Source organism: Neoarius graeffei, chromosome 3 (assembly GCF_027579695.1).
Source record: "Neoarius graeffei isolate fNeoGra1 chromosome 3, fNeoGra1.pri, whole genome shotgun sequence".
NCBI classification, from domain to species: domain Eukaryota; kingdom Metazoa; phylum Chordata; class Actinopteri; order Siluriformes; family Ariidae; genus Neoarius; species Neoarius graeffei.
The window spans coordinates 78,390,648-78,407,486 of record NC_083571.1 but is presented as its reverse complement, the minus strand read 5'-3'; the positions used below and the strand labels follow the sequence as shown (position 1 = coordinate 78,407,486).

The 16,839-nt window shown below is 42.0% G+C and overlaps 1 protein-coding gene across 2 annotated transcripts in view; it reads right to left on the bottom strand.

Moving 5' to 3' along the window:
- The window catches only part of lnx1 (ligand of numb-protein X 1), a 103,137-nt gene that overhangs the window by 75,947 nt on the left and 10,351 nt on the right, over positions 1–16,839 (bottom strand). For both annotated transcript variants that reach the window (XM_060917392.1, XM_060917393.1), the window contains exon 2: positions 12,761–13,801. In XM_060917392.1, the coding sequence (XP_060773375.1) occupies positions 12,761–13,674 (914 nt within the window). In that variant the 5' untranslated portion in view covers positions 13,675–13,801. The remainder of the gene's footprint in view (positions 1–12,760; positions 13,802–16,839) is intronic.

Here is a 16,839-nt window from a genome sequence, read left to right as displayed (position 1 = left end):
TGTAACTTGCTAACGCTGAGCAAAAACATGGCTGAATCCTGAATGACTCCTATTTGTATAAATAGGGAACTACATAGGTGGCAAAATGTAGTTTTTTTTCCTGCCATGGAAGTGCACTTGTATACCGAGGAGGAAGCCATTTGCATTACAGCCGTGAATGAGGATTCAAAATGGCGGCTCGCCTCGGTTTTCCCTTTCGGGCGCTCTCGTTTTCTGTTAGAATTTGGTAAAGAAAAAAAAAAAAAAAATATATATATATATATATATATATATATATATATATATATATATATATATATATAATTTACCAGCTTAAGGTCAGTCCATATGGTGAAATACCGTGACCTCGGCTTTGAATACTGACCTCGGCCCAGAGGGCCTCGCTCAGTACTTTCAAGACCTCGGCCACGGTATTTCACCATACGGACCTCCCAGCTGGTAAATAACATATATGTAGGAGTCACTGTATGTATCTAATACAGAAAATGTACATCATATAATACAATGAGATAGTGTTCTTATGTCCCATCACCATTCTGTAGCAGCCTGAAAAATAAAATTGCAATCCATTTGTAATCTGTTCTGCTTCTGTCTTGGACTCTTGCACAGTCAGAGTGTGAAGTTGCTGCGCTTTGCTTGAGAGAAAGAAAGAGCGAGAGAGAGAGAGAGAGAGAGAGCTCAGTAAAAAAGATGCGATGTTAGTGCTGAATCATTAAGAGAAGAAGAGAATATAGCATGCTGCTCCTCTGTTTCAGACAGCAGCAAAGTGTTGATTAAGCAGCAATGCCTTCGATCGTTTTCCTCATCATCATTAACCTGATAAACATCGAAAAAAAGAGGCACAAATGTAAGCAGCGCAGAAGCAATGGAGAATCTATATGGTGTGATGAGAAGAGAGGAGCATGTGTAGAACTGCTGTCTGTGATGTGAATTCAGATGCCTTGGGGTTGGGATTAAGGAAAAACAGATTTTCAGAACGGTTAAATAAGTGGAAACCATCACGATGTGAGAGCTATTGGACATGCTATATGGTCTGTCAGCATTTCTTCACTTCTGTGTTTCAAATACTGAACTGCATTAGTGGAAATGAGGTGAGAAGAAACCAAGGGTGAAGTCTAGGGGGATAAAAAAAATCACATTAATGCACATTAATGTACACAAGCATGTTAATGGTATAGATTCTTTTAATGATTTCCTGAATGAGCCTGACTGTCCCTCAGGACACACACACACACTCATTCATCAGGCCATCCGTGAAAATAAGGTCACCACGGCAACACACAGGCCTCTGGCTATAGCCCCGATTTCCTGCGTCACCCTGACGACATGTCGCTGCCCGAACAGAGGGCCATTACACACACACACACACACACACACACAGCTAGTCCCTTCTGTCTCTGCAGACCTGCTGTGTATTGCTGGTAATGTCGATATTGAATACACCCATCAGGAGCCATTCAAATCTATTCTGCAGAACACACAACATCAGAAGCCAGCGCTGCTCTGGTCCAGTCCCTGGGACACGCACTCTAAAAACACAGCACTCACAATCAACATTTCGACAACATAGATGCTCAGATTTCACAGATCCAAAGAGCGGACCTCCTCCACATGACAGGACTGTAATAGTTAGAAGAGAAGTGCGAGTGAGCGTGGACTGTAACGTGGAAGCGAAAGAAAGGTGATGCATCCATTGAGGTCGTGGTACAGACCGGGGTTCGGCTCTTACTCCACACCGAAAATATTGACTGCGCTCAAAGTCGTGATAGTTATCAGTTCTTTAGGTCTGTGCTTAATGGGTCACTTAAAGGGCTCCAAAATAGAATAAATATTTCACATAATTCCTATAACTTCCATTTCAATATCATGTTATATCCGTACAATAAATCTGTGTGGTAATCCTTAAGTTTATGCTCGACTCATTAAAGAGAAATACGCAAGTTTATTTATGAACTTCGTTTATTATAGTTACGTGGACATCAATAAACATGTCAATATGATGCAATTTAATTAAGCCCGTAATTTAAATAGGTTGATCCATTAATTATTCTTTTCAGTGCATAGACGTAGAAAACAGAACACAAGCCGGGTTTCCATTGTAGTTTTGCATAAAATATAGCGATGCTTTAAAAACGTCGACAAAACACAATTGCGAATGTTCTGTGTTTCTATTGAGTGATATTAATGAGGAGATTAAAGCTGGGCTTCTCGTCTCGGGATAGCTCTTCCAGAGCTCTGTTTCTTTTTCTTCAGAAAAATTGCATTTCCATTTGCTCTTCATGTTATGTGACTTAAATGTGAAAAAATGCGTTTCAATTTTGAGCGTTTCAATATTGCTGAAAACCACCTCATGCGAGCGTAAAAAAAAAAATGCGATATTTGAGCTTTTTGGGTTTTTTTTGGTCAAAATTCAAATTGTAAGCATGGAAGGAAGATCAGTGTATATTTCAGTTGTTCTATTTTGCTTTCATAAACAGAAATGAGAAAATGAAAAGCGATTGATTTTCATTTCAAAATCCAAAAAAAACCACCCTTAAAAACAAGTCACATTTCGATGCGCAGCATGGTGGTGTAGTGGTTAGCACTGCCGCCTCACAGCAAGAAGGTCCGGGTTCGAGCCCCGTGGCCGGCGAGGGCCTTTCTGTGCGGAGTTTGCATGTTCTCCCCGTGTCCGCGTGGGTTTCCTCCGGGTGCTCCGGTTTCCCCCACAGTCCAAAGACATGCAGGTTAGGTTAACTGGTGACTCTAAATTGAGCGTAGGTGTGAATGTGAGTGTGAATGGTTGTCTGCATCTATCTGTCAGCCTTGCGATGACCTGGCGACTTGTCCAGGGTGTACCCCGCCTCTCACCCATAGTCAGCTGGGATAGGCTCCAGCTTGCCCGCTACCCTGCACAGGATAAGTGGTTATGGATAATGAATGGAAGTCACGTTTCGTCCTCTTGTTCAGAAAAATAAAATCGTAAGAAAACAAAAAAACAGAACTTTGCCAGTTTTTTCATGTTTCTGAAACTGGAAGCTGTGGTCAGCCCACATACACGAATGAGCATCAGTGTTCCTAAAATTCAAACACCTGGCTGCCTGACTGACTGGCAGCTGAAAGAGCATGATGCAGTACAGGGCCGGTTCTGGAGGGGTAGCAACGGTAGCATTTGCACCCGGGACTGGTGTGGAGAGGGGCCCCAAAAAATAAGATAAAGTAAAAAATAAAGAGTTCTCTCTGTTCCTGAATGTCTGTGAGCAAAGGAGAGCCTGAACGTTGCAACCTCCCTATTGGCTGTTTATTGGTTGTTTGTAAAAATGTATCAATTGTCCTTCCCACGGGAATCATCGCGGGCTCAAGAGACGAGACCTGACGAGTTAGTTCGTTGGTAGCAGAACAAAATGTCTGGACACAAATCGGGTTTTCAGAAAAGGAAAGAAAATAAACGCAGGGTCGAAAATACAAAAAAGGAGGCAGAAAATGCAAAACGAGTTTTAAGGTAGGACAAATGGTTACTTTTCTGAGGCAGCCCGCCGTGGCTGCCTGCAGGCTTATTTATTATAGCCCATTTAGTTAAAATAGTTGATATAAAATGTTTATAGTTATAGTTATGTGATGGTTGTCCTGATTTAGACTGGTATGTGTGGTTTTTTTTTGGGGGGGGGGGGGGGGGGGGTGCGCGATGTTGCACCCGGGTCCAGATTAGGGCAGAGCCGGCCCTGATGCAGTACATCGTTTTCTGGAACAACAAAAGCGTGTCACTCAGGGAGGAGGACATTAGTGCAGAAAAACTTCATATTTCAGGTGAAATTTATGAAAAGGGGATATTAATTAATGCAGCTGTTGCAGCCCCTGTTCTCTCATAGACCATTCAAAGCCATCGCTAGTGAACGGTAAGTTCAATCCTCCCTTGGCTCTGTAAGCTACTGCTGTAATTCTGGGTAATTTAGTTGTAGATGGGATACGTGCATGTGGACAGCTTCCGGTTTCAGAAAACAAGAGTACTCTGAGAGCACAATATCCCCCGCTGGCAACTCGGCCATAACTCTGGTAAAATGCGACTGAATTGAACGAAATTGCAATTTGTGTATTACCGACATAGAACAAAGAATCCTGTCAAGTTTCATGAAATTCCTCCAAAAATTGTGAGAGGAGTTGATTTCAGAAGGTGAGTACCCTTCCCGGGACGGACAGACAGATGGACATTGCCACGACATAATCCCCCTTTGGGCCTTTCGGCCAGCGGGGGATAATAAAAATTGTGAGGGAAGTTGATTTCAGAAAGCAAGCACACCTTGATGAAATTGCCAACGTACAAGTTTGTTAATAATCAAGGGCATAACTCTGGTAAAATTTGCCCAAATTAAATGAAATTTCAATGCGCGTATAACTGTCATATAACAAAGCCTTTTGCCAAGTTTGGTGAAATTCCTCCACAAATTGTGGGAGGAGTTGATTTCAGAAGAATGTACGCCCTCATGAAATTGTCAAAGTACAAGTTATTTAATCAAGGGTCAAAACCCTGGTAACATTTTCACAAACGAAATTAAATCGCAATATGCGTATTACTGTCATATACCAAGGCCTTTTGCCAAGCTTCGAGAAATCAGTCCAAACATTGTGAGGAGTTAGTTGATGTCAGAAGGCGAGCACACCTTCATGAAATTGTGAAAGTACAAGGTTGTTAATCAAGGGCCACAACTCTGGTAAAATATGACCGAATTAAACAAAATTACAATATGTGTACTACTGACATATAACAAGGCTTTATACCAAGTTTCATGAAATTCCTCCAAAAGTTGTGAGAGGAGTTGATTTCAGAAGGAAAACACACTCTCGTGAAATTGTCAAATTATCATTTTGTTAATCAAGGGCTGTAACTCTGGTAAAATGTTACTGAATTTAATGAAATTACAATATGCATAGTATCGACATATAACAAAGAATCCTGCCAAGTTTTGTGAAATTCCTCCAAAAATTGTGAGAGGAGTTGATTTCAGAAGGTGAGCACCCTTCCCAGGATGGACGGACATCGCCATGACATAATCCCTCTTTGGGGCTTTCAGACAGTGAGGGATAAAAAAGGCTATTTTCTGTTTTTGTTTTTATGAGATTTTATTTTCCTTTTATAAAGGATAAAAACATCAATTCAGTCCTTTTGAAATGTTGTATCTGCTTTTGTATATCTGGGCAGAAAACCAAACTATGACTCGTTTACTTGTTTTTCCCATTATTCATTTTTGAATTTTGAAATGAAAATCAAAACACCATTCCATTTTCATTTTCTCATTTCTGTTTCCAAAAAGAAAATAGAATGACCAAACTGTGCACACACACCACAGAAACATGGCTATGGTTTCTTTTCTCACTCCCTCCATTCATCATGTATTACATTATATGAAAATGTGATTATCCTAAAGAAGACAAACAGCTCTTGCAAGCGAACACATTCACTATTATCACATTTTTAGGCACTTGGTTTGTTTTACAACATAATAGTGTGTTTTGAATTTTCTTTTAGATCAGGATTTCTCAAACTGCGAAACTTCAGTTATTTGAGTTAGGACTAAATGCATTCAGTTCAGTAATAAAAACTTGGATAATAACTGTATTTTGATTTTCACTGCTGGAGACCTCCTGGCTATGCTTCACAGAGCCCGCTCTGAGACCCATGCTTTCAGATGCTTTATCTCCGTCTGTCTGAGAGCGAAAAGATGAACGTTCCTGATGTCTAATTCATTTATTCAACAACAACAATAACAACAACAACAACAACAACAACAACAGAATAAGATGAGGGTCAGATGCAGATCAGATCAGATAGACCTCTGGATGCCAAAGCAGGACTGACAGACATAATATTTATACTGTATACACACTATTCATAGTGGACATTGGGATTCATTCTGAATGAAAGTGGAATTAGTTTCCTCACAGGGTGGAGGCTTTTGGTTGACTTCAGGGTTTAGGTGTGGTCTTCATATTAGGCAGAAGCACGGATCAGGAAATTTGTGCTCTGAATATTTTATTTTCTTCAGCTGCGGATGAGTGAACTATGGAAAATGGGGTGAGTGAAAAGAAATTTCCTCTTTAGAATGAGAGAAAGAGAGAGCCAGAGAGAGAGAGAGAGAGAGAGAGAGACTGTCAGTCTGCTGGACAAAGATGAACGACTGCCTCAGTTCTCCAGCCAGCCAATAAAGCACCAACTACACACTCGTCCATCTCTCTCTCTCTCTCTCTCTCTCTCTCTCTCTCTCTCTCTCTCTCTCTCTCTCTCACGTCTTAATCAGCAAAAGCCAGATGTCAACTACAACAGAATTCAGTCACTGACACCGAGAAAGAGTGGGAAAAAAATTCCCTCTTCAAATCACACACACAGAGAGAGAGAGAGAGAGAGAGAGAGAGAGAGAGAGAGAGAGAGAGAGATCAACAATATAAAATTCAAAAAGCTAATTTGCAGGAGAGCAGTCATTTTACTAACACAAAGCAACATAAAGACAGAAACAAGTTGACCAAGCAGTGTCCTTATTCCTGTCTCTTCTCTTCTCCATCATTCTCCATTCTCATCTTTTCACCTCATCCCCTGTCCTCGCTCCATCCTTACTCTCATCTCCTCTTCTCTCCTTTCCTCTTTGTTTATCTCCTCTGTGCCTGTCTTTAGTTCTCAATTAAAGCCAAAAGACTCATGAGCAACGTGTGTGTGTGTGTGTGTTGGTCAACATTTTGGGTGTCTACATGATTGGACCAATGAAGACCTGAAGAGTAGGCACAAGAGCTCTCTCTCTCTCTCTCTCTCTCTCTGTGTGTGTGTGTGTGTGTGTGTGTGTGTGTGTGTGTGTTCTCTGCTTGAAGTGCCATTTGCCATATTATACTTTATATCCCCCCCATGTTAGTTTGATTCTGATTCATCTCACACACACACACACACACACACACACACACACACACACACACACACACACACACACACACACACACCAGTTCATCCATCCTGCCATGCTGCAGTGTTTCGGTCTGCTCGGTGAAGCAAAAAACCAAACAAACAAAAATCTGGCAACTTTCCCCACCGTTACAGATATAACAGCTAGAGCAGCAGCCTCGTCACCTTAATTACATATGATAGTATATTGTATGTCACTAGTAGTTGCAAACACACACACACACACACACACACACACACACACACACACACACACACACGATCAATACATAGTATGCAGAGATTCACACAGTGCACTGAGTTGAGTGTTTGTTTGGGTGAAAAGGTTGGATTAAGGTTTGTTGATCTGAGATCACACACACACACACACACACACACACACACACACACACACACACACACTGCAGTGGGATGGGACGGGATGTTTGATGAGTGTGTGATACTCACAGCTCTGAGTAGAGTATATGCAGGTTGCCCACATTGTCTGTGTAGTTGGCTGGACTGAGCCAAGGCAGCACCAACAGCAGCAGAGCCTTCATCATGAACCCCTGCTCTCTCTATCCTTCCCTCTTTCTGTCTCTCTCTGGGACAAGTGCAGATTTCCACCTCTCTGTTCCCCTCCTCAGCTCCCAGCCTGCTCGGACCGAGCCCTCCCACCTCCCCTCACCCTCCCTCCCTCCCTCCCTCCCTTCCTTCCTTCCCTTCCTTCGCTTCTTTTTTCTCTGCTCAGGTGCAAAGATGTACCTTTTCCTCCTTCTCCTTCCTCCAGTCCTCTTTGGTACCCTTTTCCTTCCCTGCTCCCCTTGTTCCCCTCTGCCTCTCTTTTCCCTCTCTTGCGTCCCTATTTCTCAGCCATCACCGCAGCACAGTGACAGCGAGCACAGAGTGAAACGGATGGAGAAGGAGGAAGCGAGAAGGAGAAGCAGAAGTAGCAGCAGCTGAGGTGGAGGAAAAGGAAACAAAAACAGGGATGAGGTAAAAAATCAGGAGAGGAGACAGATCTTTAGTTCACAGCCAGGACGCTTCTTGGATGTGATGGCTGTCTAATCTGGTCTGGCATCTTCCAAGAGTAAGAGGATTTGCACTTGTGTTCGCTGATGTGTGTTTGTATGTGTGTGTGTGTGTGTGTGTGTGTGTGAGAGAGAGAGAGAGAGAGAGAGGGAGACAGACAGACAGACAGACAGAATGTAGTATATGTGTCTGTGCCAGCACATCCTCTGACTTATACTGCAGCACGGTCCACAGAGAGAGCTGGAGCAAACCATCTCAGGCTATTAGAGGGGGTGGCTCCATGAATGGGATGGCCCATCTGTCATTATGCTCAGCCTGTAGACAGGAGTACGTGTCTGAAACCACCCCTGGCTTCAAATAAATGCTTCAGTCAGCCTTGTTTGTGCGTGTGATGGTGTGTGTGTGTGTGTGTGTGTGTGTGTGTGTGTGTAAAAAGAATGCATAGGAACAGTTTGAAGGGTCAGACCATACAGTCCTTCATACAGTAACCCCACCACGCACAAACACACAGTGAGAGACGGGAGACACTTTGAATCAATATTCATTCCATACAAGTTAAACAAACAAACAAACAAACAAACAAACAAATAAAAGAAGAGAGAATGGTTGCACAACTGTTTTCTTCCACAGTTCATTATTTAATTTGTTGGATTTGAACTCAAGTGGGCGGCACGGTGGTGTAGTGGTTAGCGCTGTCGCCTCACAGCAAGAAGGTCTGGGTTCGAACCCCGTGGCCGGCGAGGGCCTTTCTGTGCGGAGTTTGCATGTTCTCCCCGTGTCCACGTGGGTTTCCTCCGGGTGCTCCGGTTTCCCCCACAGTCCAAAGACATGCAGGTTAGGTTAACTGGTGACTCTAAATTGAGCGTAGGTGTGAATGTGAGTGTGAATGGTTGTCTGTGTCTATGTGTCAGCCCTGTGATGACCTGGCGACTTGTCCAGGGTGTACCCCGCCTTTCGCCCGTAGTCAGCTGGGATAGGCTCCAGCTTGCCTGCGACCCTGTAGGACAGGATAAAGCGGCTACAGATAATGAGATGAGAGATGAGATGAGCTCAAGTGGTTATATATATTTCATTTTATCCACATTCACTAGATATGAGCAATCACGTGCTCTGATTGGCTACTCTACTACTTGGCTATCACCTCATATACCGTGAGTAGAGAAAAACAAAATGGTGGAGTACATTGCTGAACCAACCGAGGACGAAATAAAAACTGTACTTGAAAACAACCCCCCCCCCAAAAAAAATACAAAAAAGCAACAAAAAAATGAGATAAAAGTGATGGTAAGAACATATGTATATATATTTTTTATTTTTCAAGAATTGTTATTATAGCATTTTTCACAAATTGCTACTGTCATTTCGCTGGCTTGTTTACATTCTCAGTGGAAATTATTTTGTCGGATGTTTTGTACGTGTCAATTACAGCATTGACAGCGTAAGCTCGAAACAGCCTCCAAACATGGCCACCATGAACTACACTTCCCACGAACCACAGCGCCCTCTGTCTCCAGCCTATTAAGTACACCTGTCACTCATTTCTGCCTTAATCAGCTCCGCTACTTAAACTCCACTCTCACTCACATTCAACGCGAAGTATTGTTCAGTGTTTATCTCCTGTTGTACCAAGTCATTTACTTTCTGCCTGCCAGTTTGCTTTTTGACCTTTGTTTATGGTTTCCCTGATCTCATCTCTTAGTCTCGCCTCCGACGTTACATTTGCCGATCGACTGACCTCTGCCCGTCTCTTTGACCATGATTCTAGTCCACTGTTTTGGCTTTGTCTGGAGTTTGCTTCTCTCGCTCTCCCCTATGCCTGCATCCGTAAGTGCTTGCACCTTGTCAGGGGAGAGTGGGAGAAGTATATTGATTAAGGTGGAAATGAGTGACAGGTGTACTTAGGATGGAGACAGAGGGTGCTGTGGTTCATGTGAAAATGTAGTTCATGGTGGCCATGTTTGGAGGCTGTTTCGAGCTTACACACTCAGTGATGTTACTGATAGTATAAAGTTTTTATTTATCAAATTTGCAAAAAATAAAAATGCTCCATCTATCTGTCTGTGTGTGTGTGTGTGTGTGTGTGTGTGTGTGTGTGTGTGTGTGTGTGTGTAATTTGAATTTGTTTGAATATGTAATAACTGAAATTACAAGATTTGGAACAGTGCTACGGCAGCAGATCAAATCATCTGGAGGCGATAGCATAATTTCATTATGTTCCACATACATTTTGATTTATTTAAGCTACCTAATGTATATATTTTTTACGTGTCACATTTTTTTCCCTGTTTCCCTGTTAACTATTCCAAAATACTGAATAGCATATTGTTTTAATTTCATTTAGCTTATTTCATTTACATTAGGTTTCTGGTGCACTATATGTTCTCTACATGGGGCATAAGTAACATAATAGAATCGCATTGTAGTTGTAATGATGTAATAACTACTTTTGCATAATTTTTTTTTGAAAAAAGTTGCCGCCAGTTTTGTTTGTTATGACCAATGACAGTGAATATTCAACTAATATTCCTGTTTACATGCAGCTGTGTGTACTCCAATTAACGTAAAATACCCCAGGACATATGTCCTATGGCTATGGCCTTTCTAACTTTATTTCCCTATGGAAGGTAAACAGGTGAGAGGTTGTGTGTCACAAGCTGCTGTATAAACCTCAATCGAGACGCATATTCCGAACATGCTGTATAGATGTCCAAAGGATGCTTCTAAAACTGGGATAATATCGGCATATCCCACGCATCTTAATCGGAAAATGCTAAATTCAGAATGTGCTGTTTACATGACTCATAGCAAATTCTGAATATTTCATATTCGGAATAATAATGGAATATTCGTGTATATGAAAATGTAATGAGTGTCATGGCTTTATGGAGAGCTTTGTTTCAACATTAAGCATCACACATACAAAGATGATAGATGTTCAAAAGTGAGATGTTTGCCTTTGAATACATAAAAATAATAATGTTGGAAATATGTATTGAAACATGCACATATACATTGGTTGTGACATTTCAGTGTGACGTTAGAATGTTCTCCACTGTGAATTCCAGTCTGCCTTCTTCTTGGCGTTTATTCTTTCAGCAGAAAGCTAAAGCTACGAGGATGAGCTGATTTCGTTTTCAAACACCGAGCAGCTAAGGGTTTTAGGAAGTGAAGATCATATTCACAAAGCAACACTTTGTCCTTCAGATCCAAGCTGAAACGGAACCTTTTCATCCTTCCATCTGATCTCTTTGTCTCCATCTCTGTTTCATCCCTGAAGCCCAGGGCTCAGATAGAGGGCTAGTTAGAAGCTTCGAGAATGATTTAGCCTAATTTAGCCTAAGGATACATTTATAACAGTAAGCAGTATCATTATCATATTTCTGTCTTTAGATTCTCTTCATCTCTTTTTCCTGTATCAACTACAAAAGTGTCTCCAGGTCTAATTATGTGTAAGCGTGCAGGGGCAGGTAGGGAATCAGGTTGCAATAAAAGTACACGAAGAACTGCTCTTGTATACAAACATACACATGCAAAGCTATGACAGTTCACCTCTTAAATGATGTACGTATTGTCATATTACCCTTTGTTCGTATCGTAACTGTGTGTGGTTTTATCTGGGGATGTGATTCAAGTTCAGGTCGACAATGTGTATTTGTACATCATCTGATACACACGGGAAATAAACCAGCATTGCAGCCAGGTGTTCATTTGAAGTCTGAGCTGATAAAATGAAACGCTGCCACTCATAAACACATACAGCAGCCACAATAACGGGCATAATCGCAAAAGGTCGATGAAGAAATTTAGCAGGCAAAGTCCCATGCAAAAAACAAAACAAAAAAAACATATAAAATATGCATGCCTGAAAACCTGTCTGAAATGAAATTAGATTTGGGGTAAATCTGTCAATCCAAACAAGTACACATGCAATGTCCATCCATCCATCCATCCATTATCTGTAGCCGCTTATCCTGTCCTACAGGGTCGCAGGCAAGCTGGAGCCTATCCCAGCTGACTATGGGTGAGAGGCGGGGTACACCCTGGACAAGTCGCCAGGTCATGCAATGTCACTGATAGGAAGTTTCAACACAAGTTAAAACCAATGACATCAAGCAGGCATTGCAATGGAAGTGATGCATTAGTTCTACCAAGCATAGCATTCATCACATGACTATATGCAACACTACTGGTACTGACACTGTACTGTAAGGAAAATGTTTTCAGAAGGCATCAGAGCTGCATGCTTGAATGGCAAAAAAAAAAAAAAAAACCAACCCCACAGGGAAATGCAAGAGGAAGCATTCTTACATAGATAGAATTTTTCCAGCTTGTGTCTCCAGAGCAGGGTCCCCCAGCCTTGCCATCCATAGGCACTACTGGAACATGTGTTGATGTGCAACTTTGGACCCCCATGGACAATCAAGATGTAGCCCGCCACCACAGAGAATGAGAAGAGAGAAACAGAATCAAGGTGACAACATGGCATAATTACAGAACCCAGAACAAGGGTCAGAAGGGATGTAGAGATGAACAGAAAGAGCAAAAGCATGAAGAGGGATCCATTTGGATGGAGAAAGACACAAGTCAATCATGCTTCCTTAAGTGAAATTTAAAATCAGGGCCAAGTTTCCATTAATGCATGAAACAAAAGAAAAATAAATGCAACTAATTGTATCCAAGGCCCTGGGGCAAAGCGCAAGCGAACAACAACACAAACACAACTGAGACCAGAAAGAGTCCATTAACTTTTAAACATGGTAATGAAGTGGTGAGATTTTTTTTGTTACTTCAAAGTATGAATATTCGCTTTTGTTTCGGAGCACTCACCTGTTCAAGAGATGCCCCTGCAGATCTGCCCTTGACATGGTCTCAGAACAGTGCTCCTTAAATGGGCAAGACACAATGAGTTTGTCCAGCAGCTTGTGCACCAGCACATTGGACTTGCGACAGTTCTGCAGCAGGATGGGCACACGGTCCACTGGGCAGAAATCACTCTCGACTAGGAAGTTGGTCAGACACTCCTGGCAGTATGTATGTCCACATGGTGTGTCCAATGGGGAGATTAGGGGCTGTAGGCAGATGTGGCACATGAGCTCATCATCCACTTCCTCTTTGTAGTTGTACTCATGGTTCTCATCCAACAAGTGACGCTGCCCGCAGGCTTTGCACAGATCCACATTAGTGGCAACGGGTTCACAGTCCATGGCAATACTGAACATCATTGCTGTGGCACCTTCGGTTGGCATGGCCATTGCACCAGTGGTTGGTGTTGCTGTGGCACTATTGGTTGACAATTCCAGGTCACCATCAATTGGCATTGTTGTGGCAACATCAGCTGGCATGGCTGTAGTATCGATGGTTGGTGTTGCTATGGCACTATTCGTTGGCAATTCCATATCACCATCAACTGGCATTGCTGTAGCACCATCAGTTAGTATTGGTGTAGCACCACTGCTTGGCATCATTGTAGCACCATCGAATGGCATCTCTGAGGCACCATTCATTTGTGTCACTGTGGCACCACTAATGAGCACTTCTACAGGATCACCAATTGGCATCACTGTGGCACCTTCTTCTTCTGCCGACTGGTCAAACAGAGCATCACTAATTGCCATGGCACCTCCGTCTTCTCGCCCCACTTCTGTTGCATTACTGATAGCCATGGCGACTGCCACTTCTTCCTCTTCTATTATGGCATCACCAACTGCTATCTGAATGTAATCTGCTTCCACTGTTTCCATCACGGGTTAAATATGGCAGGTGATTGGGGGTGGGGGTGAGGGTGAGGGGGTGAATGGAGCTTGCAAGTTGTGATTGGGTGAATGTACCGTAAATGGAGACTTTTGCTTGGCCAGCTTTTACTAGGACCTTTAGAAGAGAAAGAGAAACAGAGAATATCATTTATAAAGTTGGTGCCAATAGGGATTGAGAAAAATGTTGAGCTGCACCAAGACAGATGCAGTTTTGTCAAAAGCCAACACAAATTGCTTTTAAAAAAATTCTCTGTACTTGGCAGAATAAATAGTATTAAACTGCACTTAAACTTATTTTTCCACTAGCAACAAGAAATATCAGTACTAGTTACCTAATGGTCCTGGGCTGAATGAGAAGCAGAGAGGGATGGGAGTGAAAGAAGGAAATAGAGAACTAAAGAGTTGACAATGAAATGCTGACATATATATGGAAGGTATGTTATACCCATATTTGAGCAGGGTTCCGCCTGGGTTCGGAAAAATATTCTCCACGTTTTTCCTTGAAAAATCAAGTCAAAGAAATATTCTTCACTTTTTCTTCACTTAGTCTGCATTTTTTCTTAGTCACTGACTTGTCAAAGTGGACTTAATACAGGCTTATACCAACCAAACTGGCAGAATTCAAATATTTGTCCAGATACAGCCAGGCCTCTCCATTACATATAAAATTTAGGCTCCACTCCAGCCTCTGATAAGAACGACTTGATTTTGGGCACCCTGTGCACCATCAAGCTAAAATAAAGCTCTTTAGTTTGAGCTTACTTAAGCGTATTTTAGCAGGGAATTATTCAAAAGAGAGATTAGGACTCCCTTTAGCCTTCACTTCAACACAAAACTTGATTTACAACTGAACAGTCGAGAAGAGTCTTCGACCAACCAACAGTGAAGGAATCTGAATTTGCCGTCAATTTACGAGTCAAACACAGAATAACATGACATTTTACATCATATGTCCACCACGGGAACTCAACACTCCATGCCCCCGAAACATAGAGTGCTTCTGTCACTTGCCGGCCAACAGCACTTTTACTTTGGCGTTTTTTTTTTTTACTGACACTATCCAATGTGCTCGGGGACGGTTGGGGCTCTGAGTGTGCCTCCCCGGGCCTGTTTCGGCCCTTAAATCATCTTCAGTGCTTGAAGAAGCCCAAAAAACTTCATCAGTTTAGACTGCACCATTGTTTGGTTCACACAGAGATAATTACACCACCACACCAGGCTGATTAATTTGCACTGCGATTGGTCAAAAGTTTGGCGCTCAGTTTTTATTGGTGACAAGAGCGTGCTCATTGTTTACACTCTGGCTTCCCACCGTCTCTTCACTGCGGTTGGATTTTAGCAAACGGAGGGATTTGTGGAGGGATTTCTATAAAAGATGACATGATAAATATGACAAATACATTCATCACTCTGACGACTGCTAATAATTTTCTCTTCGTCAGTGATGGATTATATTCGTCAATGACGAGCACCAGCAGGGGGATATTAGGAAATCTAACATGCTCTGCACTCCAATTGCCTCAATATGATTATTGTACTCGATTATTAATGTGCTCAATCAATCCAGCAATATGCACCATGATTGCCTTGGATAAACTACTTGAGTGTTTGCATGCTATTTGGCACACACTCTTTACACTTTTTTTCTTTTTTTTAACACATTCTCTCTGACCAAGCTGTGTAATATTGGGACACAGCTTGGTAAGAGAGCTTCCAGTTCTTGCCTGTTATTTAATCCTGTCTTGATGCAGATGAGCAACATGCGTGGAAGGGTGAATGCGATCTTTTGATATGCCACTCATATTGGATAGAGCACTATCTATCCAATATGAGTGGATAGTTATTAATTCATCTAACTAGATGGAGTTATGGCAATAAGTGGAGTTATTCATTAATCTAACTAGATATCTACCAAACTAACATTATATGGTCAAAAGTATGTCGACCTAACCATCACTTCCATATGGTAGGGGACACAATTGTATAGGATGTCTCTGCATTACAATTCCTCGTCACCGGAACTAAACCCAACTGCGTTTCAGTGCCCCTATGCCCCTATGCTCCATGAAGACATGGTGTCCCAAAGTTGGTGTGGCAGATCTCGAGTGTCCTGAACAGAGCTCGGACCTCATCCCCACTGAACACCTTTGGGATGAACTGGAATGCTAATTGTGCCCAAGGCCTTCTCACCTAACATCAGTAGCCTACCTGATCTCACTAATGCTGTTGTAGCTGAATGAGCACACAGCCCCACAGCCACACTCCAAAATCTAGTGGGAAGCCTTCCCAGAAGAGTGGAGGTTATTATAATAGCAAAACAGAGCTAAATTTGGAATGAAATGTTCAACAAGCACTTATAGATGCAATTGTCAGATGTCCACATACTTTTGACAACACAGTGTATGAACATGGGTAAATATAAGCCACAGAGTTCTAGTGCTGGGAAACTGCTGTTTAATGTTTATAATATTTTCCATGAGTCAGACACTCAGTTATTCTGTCTATGACATCCCCAGATGAGTCTTTTGGATTTAACCCTTTGTGGTACCATGTTACCTGCAAGTACCATTAGCAAATTGGCTTGTTGCAAAAAAACCTAGAACCTAATACTAACAACAGAAATGCAAAAATAGGTTCCCTGTGGCTACTGCTTATAAATAAAATTGTTTTCTGATACCATGTCCATACAGTAAATATAGCATATATATTTACTCTATGAGGCAGTAGCCACAAAAATGAAGCGTAATCCAAAAATGAACAATTTAAAAATCACAGAAATAAAATATACCAAGTGTCTGTACTTTATATTATTCTACTCTTACCTCTTACAGTTTTCGAAACTGAAACCTCTGAACTGAGGCTGACATACACACGCTGTCGCCACGACAGAAACTCTTATTTCTCGGAAAAGGCCCGGCGCTAGAGCTCAGTGGTCTCGATACGCTTTTTGACAACTTCCCGTAACAACTCAGAAGTGTATCACATCTACATCACACATGGGACCACTGGCCGAAGAAGGTGAGGAAAGGGGGACAACCTGGAGTATATTTTAAAATAGGAACAACACTTTCCCTCGGTAATAAGCATAAACATGTCTGAAAACGATTTCTTGAGTATAGTCCAATTATTTCGAATGGTGAACCGAACTGTCCC